Source organism: Canis aureus, chromosome X (assembly GCF_053574225.1).
Source record: "Canis aureus isolate CA01 chromosome X, VMU_Caureus_v.1.0, whole genome shotgun sequence".
Taxonomy (NCBI): domain Eukaryota; kingdom Metazoa; phylum Chordata; class Mammalia; order Carnivora; family Canidae; genus Canis; species Canis aureus.
This window is the reverse complement of record NC_135649.1, coordinates 33,695,513-33,716,373: the sequence shown is the minus strand read 5'-3', so window position 1 is coordinate 33,716,373 and position 20,861 is coordinate 33,695,513. Positions and strand designations below refer to the sequence as shown.

Genomic DNA, 20,861 nt, shown 5'->3' with positions numbered 1-20,861 from the left:
TTTCTCAAACTCCTAACTCGGTATCACACTCCACGTTTTTCATAGAAGGGTCAGTCAGGTAAATGAACTACCTTTAATAGGAATGGGTAGGAATACAGGAGCAAAAGCTACTATTTACATAATTTCCCTTCATGTGACTTGGTCAAATGATAAATGTAAATAACATGGAGGTGCAGACTGCAGGGTCTGCAGACCAAGTAGCTATTGTGTCCCTAGAGGCTTTATCCAATTTAGCACTGCCTCAGGGAACCCAGAGAGAAAAGAGTGGTCTAGGGACACCTGGGTGGCTCAGCAGTTGAGCATCTGCCTTTGGCTCAGGGTGTGATTCCAGGGTCCCAGGATTGAGGCCCACATCAGGCTCCCTATGAGGAGCCTGCTTCTCCCTCTGCCTATCTCTCTGCCTCTTTCTCTCTGTGTCTCTCATGAATAATAAATAAAATCTTTAAAAAATATATTTTAAAAAAGTGTGGTCTAGGTGGCCTCCCACTGACAAGAACAGCCATCGAAGCTTGAGAAGGCAAAAACTAAGCTTAGCTAAGCCTGACAGACCTGTCAACTCTGGACAATGGCTGATCTCAGACAAGTTCAAAGTTACATAAGAGTATTATCAATAATGTGCCAAGGGAAAATGACACTGTATATCCAGGCACAGCTCCTGTCAGAAACAACATCAACTTTAATTTGAATTCACTCTGCTATCTCTGTTGTTTTGTTTCCCAGAAAACAGATTGCTAATATTACCAGAGGATTTCTTTTTTTTTTACCAGAGGATTTCTTTCCAGCTATCTGTACCCTGTATCTATGTCAGCTCTGCCATGCTGTACTAATACAGGAAAGTCTACACCTCTAGGAGAATGTGTTTCATAACATTCCGTGAATAAGGAGATCCTTAGGAAGGGAGGAGGGCACATTTCTTTTCCTTCAATGCCAGGTTAGGCCTTGGGCTCTCAGAAAAGACCTATAGTAGGGCTATTTAAGGGAAACAAAGCTTTTAATTGCCATAGCTCAACCCCAAAGGCAAGTACAGAAACTCTAATCCAAAGAGGAGAGCTTCCAAGAAAAAGTAAAGGTATCAGGGAGGGGCAAGATGGCAGAAGAGTAGGGTCCCCAAGTCACCTGTCCCCACCAAATTACCTAGATAACCTTCAAATCCTCCTGAAAATCTACGAATTCGGCCGGAGATTTTTTTTTAAGTTTTTTTTTATTTATTTATGATAGTCACAGAGAGAGAGAGGCAGAGACACAGGCAGAGAGAAGCAGGCTCCATGCACCGGGAGCCCGATGTGGGACTGGATCCCGGGGTCTCCAGGATCGCGCCCTGGGCCAAAGGCAGGCGCCAAACCGCTGTGTCACCCAGGGATCCCTCCGCCTGAGATTTAAGGAGAGACAGCTGGAACGCTACAGTGACAAGAGAAGAAGTGATAAGTGAGAAGAGTTCATGCTTCTATCAAGGTAGAAAGATGGGGGGAAAAAGAAATAAAGAAACAAAAGGCATCCAAGGGAAGGGGCCCCGCGAGGAGCCTGGCTAAGGCCAGGGCGAGTGCCGCCAGGACAGGAGAGCTCAGTCCTGGAGAAACAGGAGCTGCACCAACCTTCCGAGGTGGAAAGGCGCCCACAGGGAGTTAGAGCAGGACCCCAGGAGGGCGGGGGGTGCCCTCAGGCTCCCTGGGACATTAACAGACACCTGTGCCCCGGGTAGAGTGCACTGAGATCCCTGAAGGGCTACAGCGTGCAAGGATGGACCGGGGAGCAGCTCGGAGGGGCTCAGGCGGAGGCTCCACGGAGGGGGCTGCACCGCGGGAGCGCGAATCCAACAGCGCAGGTCCGGGAGCACTGGGAACCTGGGACACAGCCCAGGATCCGACCTCCCCCCGGGACAGGCAGAGGCCAGGAGGGCCCAGGACAGCAAGGACACTCCTACCCCGAGCTCAGGAGATCAGCGGCCCCGCCCCGGAGCCTCCAGGCCCTGCAGGTTGAGAGCTCCCTAGTTACTGTGGGAGCTGAATCCAGGGCTCCAGAGCTGGCCCCGCCACTGGGGTTGTTCCTCCAGGGGCCTCACAGGGTAAACAACCCCCACTGAGCCCTGCACCAGGCAGGAGGCAGAGCAGCTCCCCCAAGTGCTAACACCTGAAAATCAGCACAACAGGCCCCTCCCCCAGAGGACCAGCTAGACGGACAAGTTCCAGGGGAAGTCAAGGGACTTAAACTATACAGAATCAGAAGATGCTCCCCCGTGTTTTTGTTTGTTTTTTTCCGATTGATTTCTGATTGCTTCCCCCACCCTTTTTTCCCCTTTCTTTCTTTTTCTTTTTCTTCTCTTTTTTCTTTTTTCTTCCTTTTTTCTTTTTCTCTTTTCTTTCCTTCTTTCTCTCCTCTCCTTTTCTCCTTTTCCCAATACAACTTGATTTTGACCACTCTGCACTGAGCAAAATGACTAGAAGGAAAACCTCACCTCAAAAGAAAGAATCAGAAACAGTCCTCTCTCCCACAGAGTTACAAAATCTGGATTACAATTCAATGTCAGAAAGCCAATTCAGAAGCACTATTATACAGCTACTGGTGGCTCTAGAAAAAAGCATAAACGACTCAAGAGACTTCATGACTGCAGAATTTAGATCCAATCAGGCAGAAATTAAAAATCAATTGAATGAGATGCAATCCAAACTAGAAGTCCTAACGACGAGGGTTAACGAGGTGGAAGAACGAGTGAGTGACATAGAAGACAAGTTGACAGCAAAGAGGGAAACTGAGGGAAAAAGAGACGAACAATTAAAAGACCATGAAGACAGATTAAGGGAAATAAACGACAGCCTGAGGAAGAAAAACCTACGTTTAATTGGGGTTCCCGAGGGCGCTGAAAGGGACAAAGGGCCAGAATATGTATTTGAACAAATCATAGCTGAAAACTTTCCTAATCTGGGAAGGGAAACAGGCATTCAGATCCAGGAAATAGAGAGATTCCCCCCCCCCCCCAATCAATAAAAACCGTTCAACACCTCGACATTTAATAGTGAAGCTTCCAAATTCCAAAGATAAAGAGAAGATCCTTAAAGCAGCAAGAGACAAGAAAGCCCTGACTTTTATGGGGAGGAGTATTAGGGTAACAGCAGACCTCTCCACAGAGACCTGACAAGCGAGAAAGGACTGGCAGGATATATTCAGGGTCCTAAATGAGAAGAACATGCAACCAAGAATACTTTATCCAGCAAGGCTCTCATTCAAAATGGAAGGAGAGATAAAGAGCTTCCAAGACAGGCAGGAACTGAAAGAATATGTGACCTCCAAACCAGCTCTGCAAGAAATTTTAAGGGGGACTCTTAAAATTCCCCTTTAAGAAGAAGTTCAGTGCATCAATCCACAAAAACAAGGACTGAATAGATATCATGATGACACTAAACTCATATCTGTCAATAGTAACTCTGAATGTGAACGGGCTTAATGACCCCATCAAAAGGCGCAGGGTTTCAGACTGCATAAAAAAGCAGGACCCATCTATTTGCTGTCTACAAGAGACTCATTTTAGAAGGACACCTACAACCTGAAAATAAAAGGTTGGAGAACCATTTACCATTCAAATGGTCCTCAAAAGAAAGCAGGGGTAGCCATCCTTATATCAGATAAACTAAAATTTACCCCGAAGACTGCACTGAGAGATGAAGAGGGACATTATATCATACTTAAAGAATCTATCCAACAAGAGGACTTAACAATCCTCAATATATATGCCCCGAATGTGGGAGCTGCCAAATATTTAAACCAATTAATAACCAAAGTGAAGAAATACTTAGATAATAATACACTTATACTTGGTGACTTCAATCTAGCTCTTTCTACCCTCGATAGGTCTTCTAAGCACAACATCTCTAAAGAAACGAGAGCTTTATTGTAATTTTTTTTTATTTATGATAGTCACACACACAGAGAGAGAGAGAGAGAGGCAGAGACACAGGCAGAGGGAGAAGCAGGCTCCATGCACCGGGAGCCTGACGTAGGATTCGATCCCGGGTCTCCAGGATCGCGCCCTGGGCCAAAGGCAGGCGCTAAACCGCTGCACCACCCAGGGATCCCGAAACGAGAGCTTTAAAAGATACACTGGACCAGATGGATTTCACAGATATCTACAGAACTTTACATCCAAACTCAACTGAATACACATTCTTCTCAAGTGCACATGGAACTTTCTCCAGAATAGACCACATACTGGGTCAAAAATCGGGTCTGAACCGATACCAAAAGATTGGGATCGTCCCCTGCATATTCTCAGACCATAATGCCTTGAAATTAGAACTAAATCACAACAAGAAGTTTGGAAGGACTTCAAACACGTGGAGGTTAAGGACCATCCTGCTAAAAGATGAAAGGGTCAACCAGGAAATTAAGGAAGAATTAAAAAGATTCATGGAAACTAATGAGAATGAAGATACAACCGTTCAAAATCTTTGGGATGCAGCAAAAGCAGTCCTGATGGGGAAATACATCGCAATACAAGCATCCATCCAAAAACTGGAAAGAACTCAAATACAAAAGCTAACCTTACACATAAAGGAGCTAGAGAAAAAACAGCAAATAGATCCTACACCCAGAAGAGGAGAGTTAATTAAGATCTGAGCAGAACTCAACAAAATCGAGACCAGAAGAACTGTGGAACAGATCAACAGAACCAGGAGTTGGTTCTTTGAAAGAATTAATAAGATAGATAAACCCTTAGCCAACCTTACTAAAAAGAAGAGAGAGGAGACTCAAATTAATAAAATCATGAATGAGAAAGGAGAGATCACTACCAACACCAAGGAAATACAAACGATTTTAAAAACATATTATGAACAGCTATACGCCAATAAATTAGGCAATCTAGAAGAAATGGACGCATTCCTGGAAAGCCACAAACTACCAAAACTGGAACAGGAAGAAATAGAAAACCTGAACAGGCCAATAACCAGGGAGGAAATTGAAGCAGTCATCAAAAACCTCCCAAGACACAAGAGTCCAGGGCCAGATGGCTTCTCAAGGGAATTCTATCAAACATTTAAGGAAGAAATCATACCTATTCTCCTAAAGCTGTTTGGAAAGATAGAAAGAGATGGAGTACTTCCAAATTCATTCTATGAGGCCAGCATCACCTTAATTCCAAAACCAGACAAAGACCCCACCAAAAAGGAGAATTACAGACCAATATTCCTGATGAACATGGATGCAAAAATTCTCAACAAGATACTAGCCAATAGGATCCAACAGTACATTAAGAAAATTATTCACTGTGACCAAGTAGGATTTATCCCCGGGACACAAGGCTGGTTCAACACCCGTAAAACAATCAATGTGATTCATCAAATCAGCAAGAGAAAAACCAAGAACCATATGATGGTATTATTCTTTTTCTATTCGTTTCAACCTGAAATGAAGCAATGCTCAAAAAAAAAGCTGACTCAGTGGGTAAGGCACATGACTCTTGATCTTGGGGTTGCAGGTTCAAGCCCCATGTTGGGTGTAGAGATTACCAAAAAATAAAATCTTTAAAAAAGCCAGGTGTTGGGGGATTGGGAGTCGAAATATCACACAACACTGATAACTAGCAAAGACAAAGGAAACCTTTGTTTTCTGGCTATTTTTTTTAAAGCATCCACATTCATTAAGGTTCTGAATTATTTCATGGGTCCATATTCCCTGTCACCCAAAATAGAACTGAAAGTAACTTAAAATAGAACATGACCCAGCTGTGGTTCAGGAACCATTGGAAATCTGACATCGTCTTTTAACACTCTCCATGCAACTGCATTTTCTGAGAAGATGAAAAGGAAGGGAAATGAAAGATAAGAAAAGGAGAGAAGTGAAAAGATTTTAGAGAAAAACGTACTTTTATCCCTTTTCAAGCTCCCAATTCATTTATAGCACTGAACCTATCAGTCAGAATGTATGCATACAGCCGAAGTCAGCAGAATTGGCCTGGCCTTAGGGTCAACGCCATGGGTAGCAGATAAGAAGCCCTGCACAAAACTTAGAGCCATGTCTTTTTATTCACTTGCTGCCCTCTCTAAAAGATCATCATGGAATTGGTTAACCATTACCTACCTACCCTGTATTCATTTGTCAGAGACTAGTGAACCAGTTAATGGAATGCATTTAGGAAGGGAACATAGGACAAGGTGACACAAGACAGTCAGAACCTCCATCCCTGGGAAGTGCACAACCCACCGAAGGAGACAGAGAGGCAGAAGATTAAATGCTCAAGACTCAGGAGCTGAACTTCCTGGATTTGAACTCTGCATCCATGTGTATTAGTCTATGACTTGGACAACTTACTTAAACTCCCTGTGCCTCAATTTCTTGTCTGTAGGATGAGAATAATGATAGTAGCTACTTCATGGGATTATTATGAAAACAAGATCAGTTAATATGCAGGATCTGAACCTGGAACAAAGTAAATGGCTATTTAAGTGTTAGCTATTGTAATGACTATTGTCAATGGAACTATTAATACTATTTATTGGAATGTTGATCACCACTACCACCACCTTAGAAATGAGAGCTGATGCTAAGGAAGCCATAAGAAAGGACACTAAATTCTTTTTGGAAGAGGTAGGCAGTACACAAGTTTCACAGAGGAGTTAATACTTGTGCTGAATTGGTTGGGCCAAGAATTAGAGAGAAGGCATACTCGAAAAAGGGATGGAAATATGAGGGAATGTGTCACCTTCCAATGTTAGGGGAGGTTGCAACACATGCTCTAGGCAGAAGATGAGGCTGGTAAGGTTGAAGGAGCCACACAAAAGGCCTTGCCACACTGGCAGTGACTGAAGAAATCTAAACAAGGAAATGATACAAATACATTTAAATTTCAGAAAGATCATCATGGCTACAATGGGAGGGACGGACCAGAGAGGGGAAGTTGGGGAGGAGTAGACTGGAGAAACAATTAGGAAGGAGAAACAGGACCTGGTGACTGGCTAAACATGGAGAGAAAAAAAAAAGAAAGAAAAGAAAAGAAGAGAAGAGAAAGAAGACGAGAGGAGAGGAGAGGAGAGGAGAGGAGAGGAGAAGAGAAGAGAAGAGAAGAGAAGAGAAGAGAAGAGAAGAGAAGAGAAGAGAGAAGAGAAGACCTAGAATGATGCCTAAATTTCTGACTCAAGCAACTGAGTGAGTAGTTAAACAAAGCCAAGACTAAAGAGCAGGAGGCAGGTGCTGGGAACGGAGATGATACGGGTTTGGACCCATGGTGCAAACAATACTTACAATACTGTGGCATCTTCACACTGAATAAACATTTATTAGTTTCAAAATATTTTTTAAAGATTTGGTTTATTTATTTGAGAGAGAGAAAGATGCAGGGCTTGATCTCAGGACCCCAAGATCACACATGACCTGGGCTGAAGGCAGACACTTAACTGACTGAGCCCCCCAGGAGCCCCATGAGGTTCACAATATTAACAGTGCTTCAGAAAAGTGGGAAAATACTTTTCCAAATACCTCACAGTGAACATAAATTATACAATGGGGTGAGGAAAACTTTAAGACAGATACATGAATGGGCTGCCTCCTCTAACTTCCCACTAAATACTATACAGGTAAGGGAGTGAGGAAAACCAGCACCCGTAGGGAAACAGACCAGGCAAGATGCTGTTCCTTTCTACTGTAGGCCCCTTCTGAACACCATGGCCCTAGTACCTCTTCGAAGTTCATACCAAGTCACAAATAACAACAAGTGGAATTTATTAGGAGCCTATGTGCCACACTCGGCAAACATGGAGTATTCAGCTCTTATTACTGCCTGTGACAAATTCCTACAAACTCAGTGGCTTTAAATAACACAAACTGACAGTCTTACAGTTCTAGTGGTCAGATGTCTAAAATCAGGGTGTTGGCAGGGCTTCAGGGGAAAATTTGTTTCCTTGCCTTTTCCAGATTCTAGAAGCCAACTGCACTTTGTTGCTTGTGGAACCTTCTTCCATCTTCAAAGAGTATAGCTCAACTTCTATTTCCAACCTCATATCACCTTCTTCTGACTCTGATTCCTCTTGCATCCCTCTTAGAAAATCCCTTGTGATTACAAGGGGCCCTTCAAGATAATCCAGGATAATCTTCCCATCTCAACTCGATTGTGGCTGCAAAGTTCTTTCTGCCATGTAGAGTATCAGTCACAGGTTCTGGCAATTAGAATGTAGGCATCAATGGGCCATTATTCTGACTACTACAGGTAGTATTTGCCATATTTCTTCGCCCTAAAGGTACTATTTTTTTCTTTTCCACACTTATTTTTGGAAATAAAGCAGGAAGTCCAAACTCAAGGGAGGAGAGAGATAAAGTTCACTTCAGAGATGGGGAAAATGTATACCTATAAACACAGACACACATATAAAATTTGGTATTCTTCTGTACGGAAGATTTGTGTCTTCTCCCTCATTTACTTTTCCTTTTTTTAAAGAGATTTTGTTTATTTATTTGTTTGTTTGTTTGTTTATTTAAGAGTGAAGGAGTATGTGTAAGTGGAGGGAGGGGCAGAGCAGGAGAGAGAGAGAGAGAAGCAGTCTCTGGAATGAGTGCAAACTCCAACACAGGGCTCAATTTCAGGACCTTGAGATTCAAGACCTGAGCTGAAAACCAAAAATAGCATGCTCAACTGGCTGAGCCACCCAGGTTTGTTTTTCAATCATTTATTTCTATCAGTATTGACTGGTAGGTAAAAGTCTGAGAAAGGGCTTGGATCAGTACCCAAGAGCAAAGAGAGAGGGACAACAGTTAATTAAGTCACTCAGGAAATTATTTTTTGAGAAATATGTACTAGACATATTGGTGGTTCTGAGTACTCACATTAAAGCAATCAAGACAGACAAAATCACTATCCTAGAGTTTCTATTTTAGTGAAAGGTGGTAAATAATAAACAAAGAAGGAAGATGCAGAGATTTAAACTGAGGTGATATGACACTAAACAGGCAGCCACTTCAGATTGGGTAGTCAAAGAAAACCTCTCAAAGGAGAGGACATTTAAGTGGGGATCTGAAAAGAAGAGCCAGCAACACAAAGACAGCAGGGAAGGACGTTTCAGACAAAGGGAACAGCTGGTACAAAAGCCATTCTGGGAATCCTTCTTCCTTTGAGAATAAACAAACAGAAAAATAGCTAGTATGGGGCCAATGAAGATATATTGAAAAACAAGGAAAAGATTTGTCATCATAGACACTCAGGGAAAGAGAAGAACTCTTCAAAGCTTTTATATAGTAGCCAGAAAACAATGTTGAAAGCCTCTAGTACATTCAACAGAATAAGAAAACATGGCCTCAATAAAGCAGGAAAAGGAAGTCAAATATAATAACAAGATCAGATGAAGAAAGTATAAATTATATTGGTCAAGTGCAAGGAAATTGAATAAGAGTCACAACCAAAATGTGCACCGGAGAGAATAAACAGAAGATTTGACACAATAAAAAACAAATTCATGGGGATCCCTGGGTGGCGCAGCGGTTTGGCGCCTGCCTTTGGCCCAGGGCGCGATCCTGGAGACCCGGGATCGAATCCCACATCGGGCTCCCGGTGCATGGAGCCTGCTTCTCCCTCTGTCTATGTCTCTGCCTCTCTCTCTGTGTGTGACGATCATAAATAAATAAAAATTTTTAAAAAATTCATGAAATAGGAGAAAAAAAAGATAAATATTAAAATGATGATAGGGGCACCTGCGTGGCTCAGTCAGTTAAGCATCTGCCTTTGGCTTGGGTCATGATCCCAAGGTCCTGGGATTGAGCCCCACATTGGGCTCCCTGGTCAGCAGAGAGCCTGCTTCTCCTTCTTCTTCCTGCCACTCCCCTTCTTGTGCACGCTCCCTCTCTCTCTGTCAAATAAATAAATAAAATCTTTCAAAAAATGAAATGAGGAGAGAAAAGATGATATATATGGAAGACACTATACTATAGTATGATGCCTATAATACCCCAAAAGTGGATTCAACCTAAATATTTCATATTAAGAAGTCATTTGTCCCATGGAAGTGTTTATACTTTGTAGCTATTACATCTCTAATGATACAACTAAGAAAACTAGCAGGATATAGACATGATATACAGTATATAAAAGTGAATATTTCCATTTGTTGAGCATTTACCATATGCCAAGAATTTGACTATCTTAAAAACATTTTATCCTCAGAGCAATCCCATAGAGTGACACCATTTTATTTTATAGATGAGGAAGGAGATTGAGAGAGGTTAAGAAACTTTCCAAAGTTCACACAGCTACTAAAAGTAGTGGGGTTTGATTTGAACCTATATTTGGCAGACTTCAAAGCCTCTGCTCTTAACCACAACACTGAAACCAGATCATGTTCAAAATCATAAACTCAGTTACATTTTAAAAAGCACTATAAGACTAGAGCAGAAAGGCACCAAGAGGTTAATATAAATTACCTTAGGTGATTATTTCCACTGTGTATATATAATTTTCTATTTTTCAGTGTTCTATAATAAATACATATTACTTGTATAGTCAAAACAAAATGATGGAGAAGAGGAATAAAGAACTTTTTAGTCTGGGATTCATGAAAAAAATTTGGACTTGAGATAGAAATGTTAAGATCTTCAGCCAATAGTTTGAGATTGAGGTAATGGCTGTGGATGAGCTTGCCCAGAAAGATCTGTGTAGAATATGCACAGAATTATGAACTGCAACATTCAAGACACAGGTAGAGGAAGAAGAATAAGTTTAGTAATTCCTCTCCCCAGGAACAGAATATTGTCTATGGCCTGGAAAATTCCTCTAGATAGATCAAACATGCAACATTACTAATAAGTTCGTGTCCTTGTATAAAGGCACACAACTCTTCAGTGAGAGGAACAAGTATGCTGACAAACTACACAAGCACCTATGGCAATATGCTATGACAATGATAATGCATAACCCAAATCTACAAAATATCTGGGCCAAAAGAAAAAGTCCATTCTATAAAATGTAACTGGTCTCAGAAATTCATGCATTACCCTCTTATATTATAATCCTTAGAGATATCTCCTAGCCTAAGATTTGAGTTTGTTATCATCCTTGCCTCACTAACTTTAACAAAGGAAAAACTAGATCCTTGTAAGTTTTCGATCCTTAAAAAGCACAAAAAAACCTATCTTTGCGGCACTTTATAAAACCAAATTATGAAAACAGTAATAAAAAGGCTTATCTTCAATGACTGGTCATCCTGGAACTTAATCAAAGATGTGTTATTTATCACCTACTATGTGCTTAGGCTTAGTGATATAATTCCGGACTTTTAAAACTAAACTAAAAGGAAGGGTGGGATCTTTTATTTATTTATTTATTTATTTATTTATTTATTTATTTATAGGGTGGGATCTTCTAATTCTTAAATTTTACAAATATGGACTGTGCTTGAGAAAGAATAAAGGCTCAATATTTTGAAATATCTAATGAACTAAATCAAAGCCCTGTGTTCCCTTTTGACATCATACACTATTAAGAAGTAATTATTGATTACATCAGTAAACAACAACAAAAAAAGCCTGAGCTTTTTCCTAGAATACGTACTGAATTTCATTAGCCTATTTTATAATTTTAATGATTATCATTTAATATTCAATTACTTAACTATAAGTAAGACTTGACTGTGGGAAATAAAACTACCCAAACAATTTAACCAAATAAAACTATCAGCAGCAAATAATTATTGATTAATGTTGTGCATTCTCAAATATTTAATGAATGCCTATTATCCTGCATTATACATAACATAAATGCACATTACATACAGTTACTCTCTCAAAGAACATCCCTAATGGTGGTATAAGCAAAAACATGCTGAAATTACGTTAGTGCAGAACCACATGTGATAAAATTCATTGCAGGGGTAAAACAGTTCAGAGGCAAACGAGACCCTACTGATCATCTGCTTGGATCAATCAAGGAAGACTTCAGGTAGGGCATGGAATGTGATTTGGGTCCTGAAGAACAGGTGGAAATTCAATAGAGACAGGAAAAGGCAATCCTGGTGACATTATCAAATTAGCAATTTTTAAAAATCACTTTGACTAGAGTGTGAAGAATCTAGTTGAACATCAAATATCGTCAAATTTACCCCTAAATATTTCACAACTCCATCCCCATCCCCCTTCTTCTCTACTGACCTCGCCTTTGTTCAGAAGCTCCTCATTTCTTATTCTGACTACAATAGCCACCTAGCTGGCAGAGAACCATGTGTTATCATTCATTGCTATATCCCTAACACTTTGCACAGTAAGTAGTACATGATATTTGTTAAAGGCATGGAAACCCTATTATGCAGTGGTCAGCACTCTTTTTGCTTGTATGGCAAGTACCAGATGATATTTTATACTGTGTTTTATTTATCATAGTACCTTTAGAAAACTGGATCACTGTCAGAATTTTATACACCACTGCAGAAATCCTTATTAGAGTTAGGAACCTCATCAAAACTCACCATCAACACAATACCAAATGGATGACTCTTAGCACCATGTGCCCTCCCAGACATTACTGTAATGTGTGAGTGAGGACAGTGTTCAGATAGAGATGCTAATTCGCAGCAAAGTAAGGCACATATGTCTGACTTTTCTCAGAATTTCATGAATCACTGGAATAAAACTTTAGAGTAAAACGTATAATAAATGATAGATGGCAAGACTAAAAACATTTAAGACTAATAGAAAGTTAATGCTCCTTTGCACAGCGGCCTGAAATCTTAATTCAACCCTTAATTCTTTACCTTTCTACATGCTTTATTAATTTTTCATAGCAATTTTCTCTAATATATATTTTTTATCTGACCCTACCCCTACACATCCATCAAAATATAAGCTCAATGAGAACAAAGATTCATCATAATTTAGCACATGAAAGTGTTCAGCACTTGGCAATTACAGAGTAAATGTTTGTTGAATTACACATAGAAGAGTTTGTTAATTTTTTTTTGATTAGCAATTACTACATGCCAGACATTTTGTTAAGTAATGGGGATACCATTCTTCACAATACACTCATTATCTTATTTGAATAATCACTTTAAATTCATGTTAGATCTATATAATAATTTCGGAAGAGTTAGTTTTTTAATCCAGGACCATGGTATATCTGCTCTCTTAAATTTTAAAATTTTCTTCATGTAGGTCTAAGACATTTTTAATTGGGTTATTACTGAAATTTGTTTCATGGTTTTTATAAATGGATTTTTATATTATAACCTTTAAATGGGTCCTTCCAGTATAAATAAAAGGTACTGGTTAATTCTTACCTTAGATCCCACTACTTTTTAGCACTCATTAGAATTCTATCAATTAAGAAGTGTTTTTTAAGTCTTGGCTTTTGTAGGTACATAAGCCTATCTTCTAAAACTGGATCATTTTTTTGTCTTCTCCTTTCCATTAGTTGTGCTACTTTATTGATACTGGCCAGAATTTGCAAATATAAATTAAATAATGATGACTATAGGCATCTTTGTTTTGTTGCTCCTTATGGAACTACTCCTACATTTAACATTAAGTATGATGCTGGAGGGCAGCCCGGGTGGCTCAGCAGTTTAGCGCTGCCTTCAGCCCAGGGCGTGATCCTGGAGACCCAGGATGGAGTCCCACGTCAGGCTCCCTGCATGGAGCCTGCATCTCCTTCTGCCTGTGTCTCTGCCCCCCCGACCCCCCTGTGTCTCTCATGAATAAAATAAATAAAATCTTTTTTAAAAAAGCATGATGCTGGATTATTGGTTTTAGAGAAATGATTAATTTTCTTCTTAAGAGAACAAGTTTCTATGACATCTTTTTAAATTTATATTTTTAAGATTTTATTTATTTATTTGAGAAAGAAAGCACAAGCAGGGGAAGGGGCAAAGGGAGAGGGAGAAAGCAGACTCCCCACGGAGCACACAGCCCAACACAGGGTTTGATCCCAGGATACTGGGATCATGACCTGAGCCAAAGGCAGATGCTTAACCGAGACACCTGGGCACCCCTAAATTTATCTTTTTAAAGTAATCTCTAGGGATCCCTGGGTGGCGCAGCGGTTTAGCGCCTGCCTTTGGCCCAGAGCGCGATCCTGGAGACCTGGGATCGAATCCCACATCGGGCTCCCGGTGCATGGAGCCTGCTTCTCCCTCTGCCTATGTCTCTGCCTCTTTCTCTCTCTCTCTCTCTCTCTCTGTGACTATCATAAATAAATAAAAAAACTTAAAAAAAATAAAGTAATCTCTACACCCAACATGGGGTTTGAACTCACAACCCTGGATCAAGAGTCACACGCTCTATCATAAGCCAGCCAGGCACCCCTCACATTTTTATTCTTAAAATGAGCATGGAGTTTATTTCTTTTAAGATTTTTAAGTAATCTCTTTGTCCAATGTAGGGCTCAAAATCAAGATCCTGAGATCAAGACTCAAATGCTCTACTGACTGAGCCCTTCAGCATTTGTTTTATTTGTCTTTATTTTTTTAATTTTATTTATTTATTCATGAGACAGAGAAAGAGAGACAGATACACAGGCAGAGGGAGAAGCAGGCTCCATGCAGGGAGCCCAACACGGGACTCGATCCTGGGTCTCCAGGATCACGCCCCTGGCTGAAGGTGGCACTAAACCGCTGAGCCACTGGGCCTGCCCTGTTTTATTTTTTTTAATGAGATCTATTGACAGGATGCATCATATAACTTTCATAGTATTAAACAATTAACACTATGGGATAAAATATTCTTAGTCATAAAGGGTCAATTCTTGGCATATATTCCTAAATGTGTTTGGTTTACATTTTATTTAGAATCCAAAATTGATCTATAATTTGTATACACAAACAAGCAACATTTTTTTCAGATTTTGATACCTGAATTATGTAGCATCATAAAATGAATGGGGCAGCTTTCCATCATTTTATATGCTCTCAATTTATTATCAGAATTCTCTGTTTCTTTCAAAGGAGTCTTATTTATAATAAAAATTTTTAACATTAGGGAATCACAAATCCCTGAGTTAGAAACTAAGGGTCATACAACTAGTTCCTTATGCCTTGTCAGGTATGGCTCAGGTTATAATTCAGTTACCTTATCATGTACAAAGGTATTAATTTAAAATTAAAATTATAGAGACTTCTTTTTTATAAAGTATTCATATTAGTTATTATGATTCTATGGGAAATCTAGGACATAAGTTCATTTCTTTAGTTTCTGGTCTAGAATGCACTTATATATAATGTGAGGGTTAAAATCATAAAACTTCAGGAAGAAAGCCTAAAATTTGGGAAAGCAGACTTCTTGGGTAGGATGCAAAAAAGCATGAGTATAAAAGAAAAAAAAAGATAAATTGAACTTCATCAAAATTTAAAACATTCTTTTCATCAAAAGACAAATAAGAAAAAATGAGATGGCAAGGCACAAACTGAAACAAAGTATTTATAATGCAATATAAGAATAAGCTTATAAACTCCTCAAACGCAAAAAGAAAACAACAAATTTTTTAAATGGGCAAAGGACCTGAACAGATACTTCTAAAAGACAAGTAGCTAATAAACATATGAAAATACACTCATCATTACACATGAGGAAAATGCAAAGTGAAATCCATTATGAGAAACCACTACACATTTTAGAATGGCTAAAATTAAAAAGGCTAACAAGGGGGGGCCTGGCTAGCTCAGTCAGTAGCATGTGATCCTTGATCTCAGGGTTGTGAGTTCAAACCCCTTGGGCATGGACCCTACCAAAAATAATTAAATAAAAATAAAATAAAAATGCTAACAATCCCAAAAATTAGTGAGGATTCTCATTTGTCACTGGTCAGAGGAGAAAATGATACAACCACTTTCGAAAAGTCTTTGGCAGGGGTGCCTGGGTGGCTCAATTGGTTAAGTATCTGACTCTTGATTTTGGCTCAGGTCATGATCTCATGGTCCTGGATGGAGCCCTACATCAGGCTTTGCCCTCACCACAGAGTCTGTTTGCCCCTCTCCCTCTGTTCCTCCTCTGGCTCTCTCAAATAAACAAAATCTTTTAAAAAAAAGTCTTTGGCAGTCTATTAATGCTAAATAAATTATATATATTTAGTATATGTTACATATAATAAATTTAATAAAATAAATTTTATAAATAATTTTTATATGTTCATATTTTAGGTACATATCCAAAGGAAATTAGTATATATAGCCACAAAAAGATTTATACAAAAATGTCAAGAACATCATTAATAATAGCCAAATAATGGATGTAACTTAAATAACTATGAACAAGAAAATGGATAAACAAATTGTGGCATAGTTTTTTTTTTAAAGGAATACTACATAGCAATAAAATATAACTATTGATACTGGCAGGTTGACAGATTTCAAAAACATTATTTTGAACTACAGAAGCCATACACAGTGTCTGACTCCATTTACATGAAGTTCAAGAACAAGCAACACTAATATGCTAGTCAGCATACTCATTCTCTTCAGTAGAAGTAGAAGGGATATGGACTGGAAAGAGGAATGAGGTAATTCTCTGGAAGGATGGAATTATTTTATATCTTGATCTGAGTTATGGCTACCTGGATGTGTGCATGTGTAAAAAAACTATCACAATGTATAATTTAGTGCTTGTGTATTTTACTGCACTTAATTTTATCTCTATAAAAATAATAGAAACAAATTCAAGCATGCTATGACTACCTCAGTTATGGACTTGACCTTTGGAAATCCTGCCCTCCTACCATTTCCTCTTCCAAATGTGTGATATAGACCCTCCTATACAGCAGTGCCTGGACTTTGCAGACTCAACTCACCATTAGAAACTAACCATTCTCCCATATTATTCTTTTCTTCTCTCTTTTCACTCAATATGACCACACATTATTCCTGCTATGATTTCCTTGCTTTCTGTGTCTCTGAACAAGTTTACCTTACAGCCCCTTGCCCACATGATAGTACACATTCCAACAAACAGGCATCCATCATATAATATTTCCTAATAGGATTATTATGTAAAATCCCTAGTATCTGTCAAATAACAATGACTTTATGTCTATCCCCTTCCTACTTCAAATTCTCCCCTTTTTATATTCTTTTAAGACACACCTATTTAAAGCATTATCAGGCTTCAGAAACACAATACTGTATTTCAAAACAGTTAAAATCTCAAATTTACGTTTCAGTAATAGCATCAATATACCATGCATTATTTGCCAAGCTCTTTTTCTCTCCATACCCTATAGACACTTACTTAATCCTCATAACAACCCTGAGATGTAGGTAATATTATCCCCAATTCAGATGAGGAAGTTAGGGCACTGACCAATTAAGAAATTTGCCCAAGACTAAACAACTAGTAACTGTCAGGGCCATGATAGAGACAACTTCAGCATATTACTTCAAATGATTCACTTAAACCATACAATTCAACTATTGGGAATAAGAGATATTCTTTTGTATCTACAAAGCAAAGGCTATGTTTCTTTAAACCATGAACTTAAAATCATAAGTTGTCAGAGAAAGTTCTGAATTTCTCATAACACTCTGCAGAAGTTTTACCTGGGTTCGTAAATGACAGAAATGTACAATCACAGGGCAATACTATTTTTAAAATACATGGTTGAGACATCTATTCTTAAGCAATGGATGCCTGTATTTATTCATTGATAAGCTTTAAAACTAAAAATTCAAGTCAACACCTCCATTCACTGAATGTCAGGTGGTCACAATTTACACCAATTATGATTTCTAATTATATTCTCTATTTTTTCATTAGCTCTGAACACATGGTCACTAAAAGGCTCTTCCTTCCATCTCTTCATCATCCAGTCATTCTTTTATTTCACTCATAGAACAAATATATTATTCCAGTCATTCAACAAATATTCATTAAGTACCAACTATGTTAGGTATATAAATAGGCAGGAGAGACATTATATAACTTATAAGGTAAATTGCTTCCATAAATATACCGGTTACGGAGTATTGCAGCAACTGATTCCCCTCTATGAAGATGATCCATCACCTCTAACACTTGGATAATGACCTGTTCAGGAGGAAAAGAAGTCAATATTTACTATAAAAATCAAAGCTAGAATTTTTAAATTATGCTATCTATGTAATACTTTATATATTTTATGACAGAAAGACAAAAATGTGTGCCCATGTTCCTGATGTCCATATTCTAGTTTATGAAAATTAAGAAAATTAAGAACACTGAAGGAACTGAACCAGCAAATTATCTACAAAATTCCATAGTGGCTCATTAAATACCACTGACTACATTTCTGAAATCATTAGAATAACAACCAAGTATATGGGAAGTTAGATTAACTATGAGGAGACCTGAGGAATCTGGGTGAAGTTAGAAGACACAAGAGAAGTTAGAGATGAAGAACGGAGGCAAACATTGGCCAAGTAGAGACACAGATAGCACTAAATCCTGAGTTACCAGGAGCACATGAGGCCTCAAAACCCCAAAAGCAGGACCCACAGTTTTAGAATTGGTCAAAATTAAGGCTAGAAAGGTATAAGATTTTGACATTTTAAAGACATAAAATAAGTAGTGGGGGTTGTTTTCTTGATCTGGACTACAATTTTGTTTTGTTGATGGTTATTTTACGGAAAAAGAGCCGATCAGGTCGTAGCACACTAAATCTAATATATTGTTTCTAGCATTCGCTTTGCATTGGAAATGTGTATTTCAAAGGCTCTATTAATTTCAAATATATTGGGAAGCAGAAATATAGATTTTACTTAAATGTTTCTTGTTAGGGATGCCTGGGTGGCTCAGTGGTTGAGCATCTGCCTTTGGCTCAGGGCATGACCCCGGGATCCTGGGATCCAGTCCCAAATCGGGCTCCCCACAGGGAGCCTGCTTCTCCCTCTGCCTATGCCTCTGCCTCTTTCTCTGTATCTCTCACAAATAAATAAATAAAATGTTTTAAATAAAATAGTTTATTGTTAATAAAATCAATTTATTTCACTGCAGAGATAAAAATATGGAGTATGTAATTTAGTTTTTTCATATAATTATGTTTTTTAAAAATGTGTCCTTTTTGAAGATTTCATTTATTTATTTGAGGAGAGTGAGAAAGAGCATGAACAGAGGGAGAAGCAGACTCTGCTGAGCATGGAGCCCGACTCAGGGCTAAAATCCACTACCCCATGTTCATGACCTGTGACAAAGGCAGACATTTAACTGAGCCACCCAGGTACTCCCATATAATTATGATTGTTGCAAAGCTAGGTAAAGACCTAAAATAATCAAGCCAGAGAAAAAGGTTCTCTTCATTGTTCCCTGCTTTCTTCCTCTCCCTTAATTTAGGGTCAGAGCAAAAGATGTAGAAGGAGAAAAAGTATTTCTTGGGTCTTCATAATTCTAAAAAAAAAAAACAAATCAAATGACAATATAGCATTTTATTTATTTGCACAATCATATTTTCTGTTATTATAAGAAATTGAGTAGCCCACATAAATTTTTTAAGCATTTCAAAATCAACTGACCTTTGGGCTTATCTTTTCTAAAAATGGTGAAGTGGTGAGAAAATTTTAAGATGTTGAGAAATTTTAATTATTTTTAGGCTACACAATTTTTTAGAAGATGTGTTAAGAGAAAAACAACCAAATCTAGATTATTATTAGGAATCTAGGAATTAGCAAATAAATAATTCATGCCCCTTTTCACCAACTCTATAGTAGAACATACAAATCTCTAAATTAGATATTCAAACTCTCACTCAATCCTATGGTTTCAACCAATCTACCTGCTGTATCTGCGTCTGGGCTCTCCCACTCAAATTCTACAGATAATAAGCCTCTGGTCTCCTGAGGAGCAGGGAGTGGATGACAGGACACAGGACTCCAGCCACTTATTATAAAGACTCCAAGAACAGCCCACATTTTCAATCTCAAGACTTATTTCTGACTTCCACAAACCAGATGCCCCCAAGTCTTGAAATATTAGGAGTTGTATGGGAAGAATTAGTTGGTTTCTCTCAAAAGTAGGGGGGAAATTCTTAAGTTTTAACTTACTTTGAACAAATAAAAAATTAGTTTAAACCTTAGCAATTGTCAATGCTGCACCTCCTGGTCCTTTTGTCTTTTTGAATTTTTCAATTTCTTTAGTCTCATTTTAAGGAAGCTAGGAAGGGAGAGGAAGTAAACAATGGTCAATTTACACAAGATTCAACTAAAACCAGATGTTTTCAATCAGGGAATCTGTATGATCAAATTTATGTATTAGAAAATTAAGGGTGTTTGCAATGTGGGGGTAGATCAGAGAGAAAAAGAGAGAGAGAGAAACTGGAAGTATGGAGACCAGTTAAGAAACTACTTCCATAGTCAAGGCAAGGCATGAAATAAAAGGACAGATCAGGGACATGGGGATAGCCAGGGAAAACTAGGACTTATGCCTGCAGATCACTAACAGATATTAATAGGATAATGTGACATCAAAGACAAAATCTATTTAAGTAATTGGGGGAAATGGTAATAATAACAGGTGAGGCAGGGTAGAGCAAAGAAGGAAAAATACTGGAAGGAAAGAGAACAATGGTTTGGTGCAGACATACTGAAGCCCTCTAGGGCACACCATATAGCATCTAACAGAAAACTGGATATATACAGCAGATTTCAATTGGAACTAGAAATGAAAATATAAGGGTATTTAGCCAGTTAAGTAAGAGTTAAAGTATTGAGACTGAGAAATATTCCTCAGAAGTGTATTTGCCATGAGAAGGTGGAATCCCAAAAACACTGTTGTGCAAGAAACCGAGGAAGATGAGCTAGCAAAGAGAGAGCCAATAGGTAGGAGGGAAACTAAGAGAAATGTGAGATCAAAGCTAAGGAAAGAGGTGGGTTCATAAGAGTGGTTGGAGGGTATTCAATTGTTTCAAGTTCTGCCCAGACCAAGTAAGAGATCAGCTTACTGATGTG

General features: G+C 38.6%; 1 protein-coding gene across 10 annotated transcripts in view; it reads right to left on the bottom strand.

Moving 5' to 3' along the window:
• Positions 1-20,861, bottom strand: part of KLHL13 (kelch like family member 13) — a 210,803-nt gene that overhangs the window by 104,677 nt on the left and 85,265 nt on the right. For 8 of the 10 annotated variants that reach the window (XM_077889974.1, XM_077889983.1, XM_077889973.1 and 5 more), the window contains one exon: positions 17,897-17,970. The exons of the other annotated variants lie outside the window; for them this stretch is intronic. In XM_077889974.1, coding sequence (XP_077746100.1) covers positions 17,897-17,946 — 50 coding nt within the window. In that variant the 5' untranslated portion in view covers positions 17,947-17,970. The remainder of the gene's footprint in view (positions 1-17,896; positions 17,971-20,861) is intronic. 10 annotated transcript variants of the gene reach the window in all.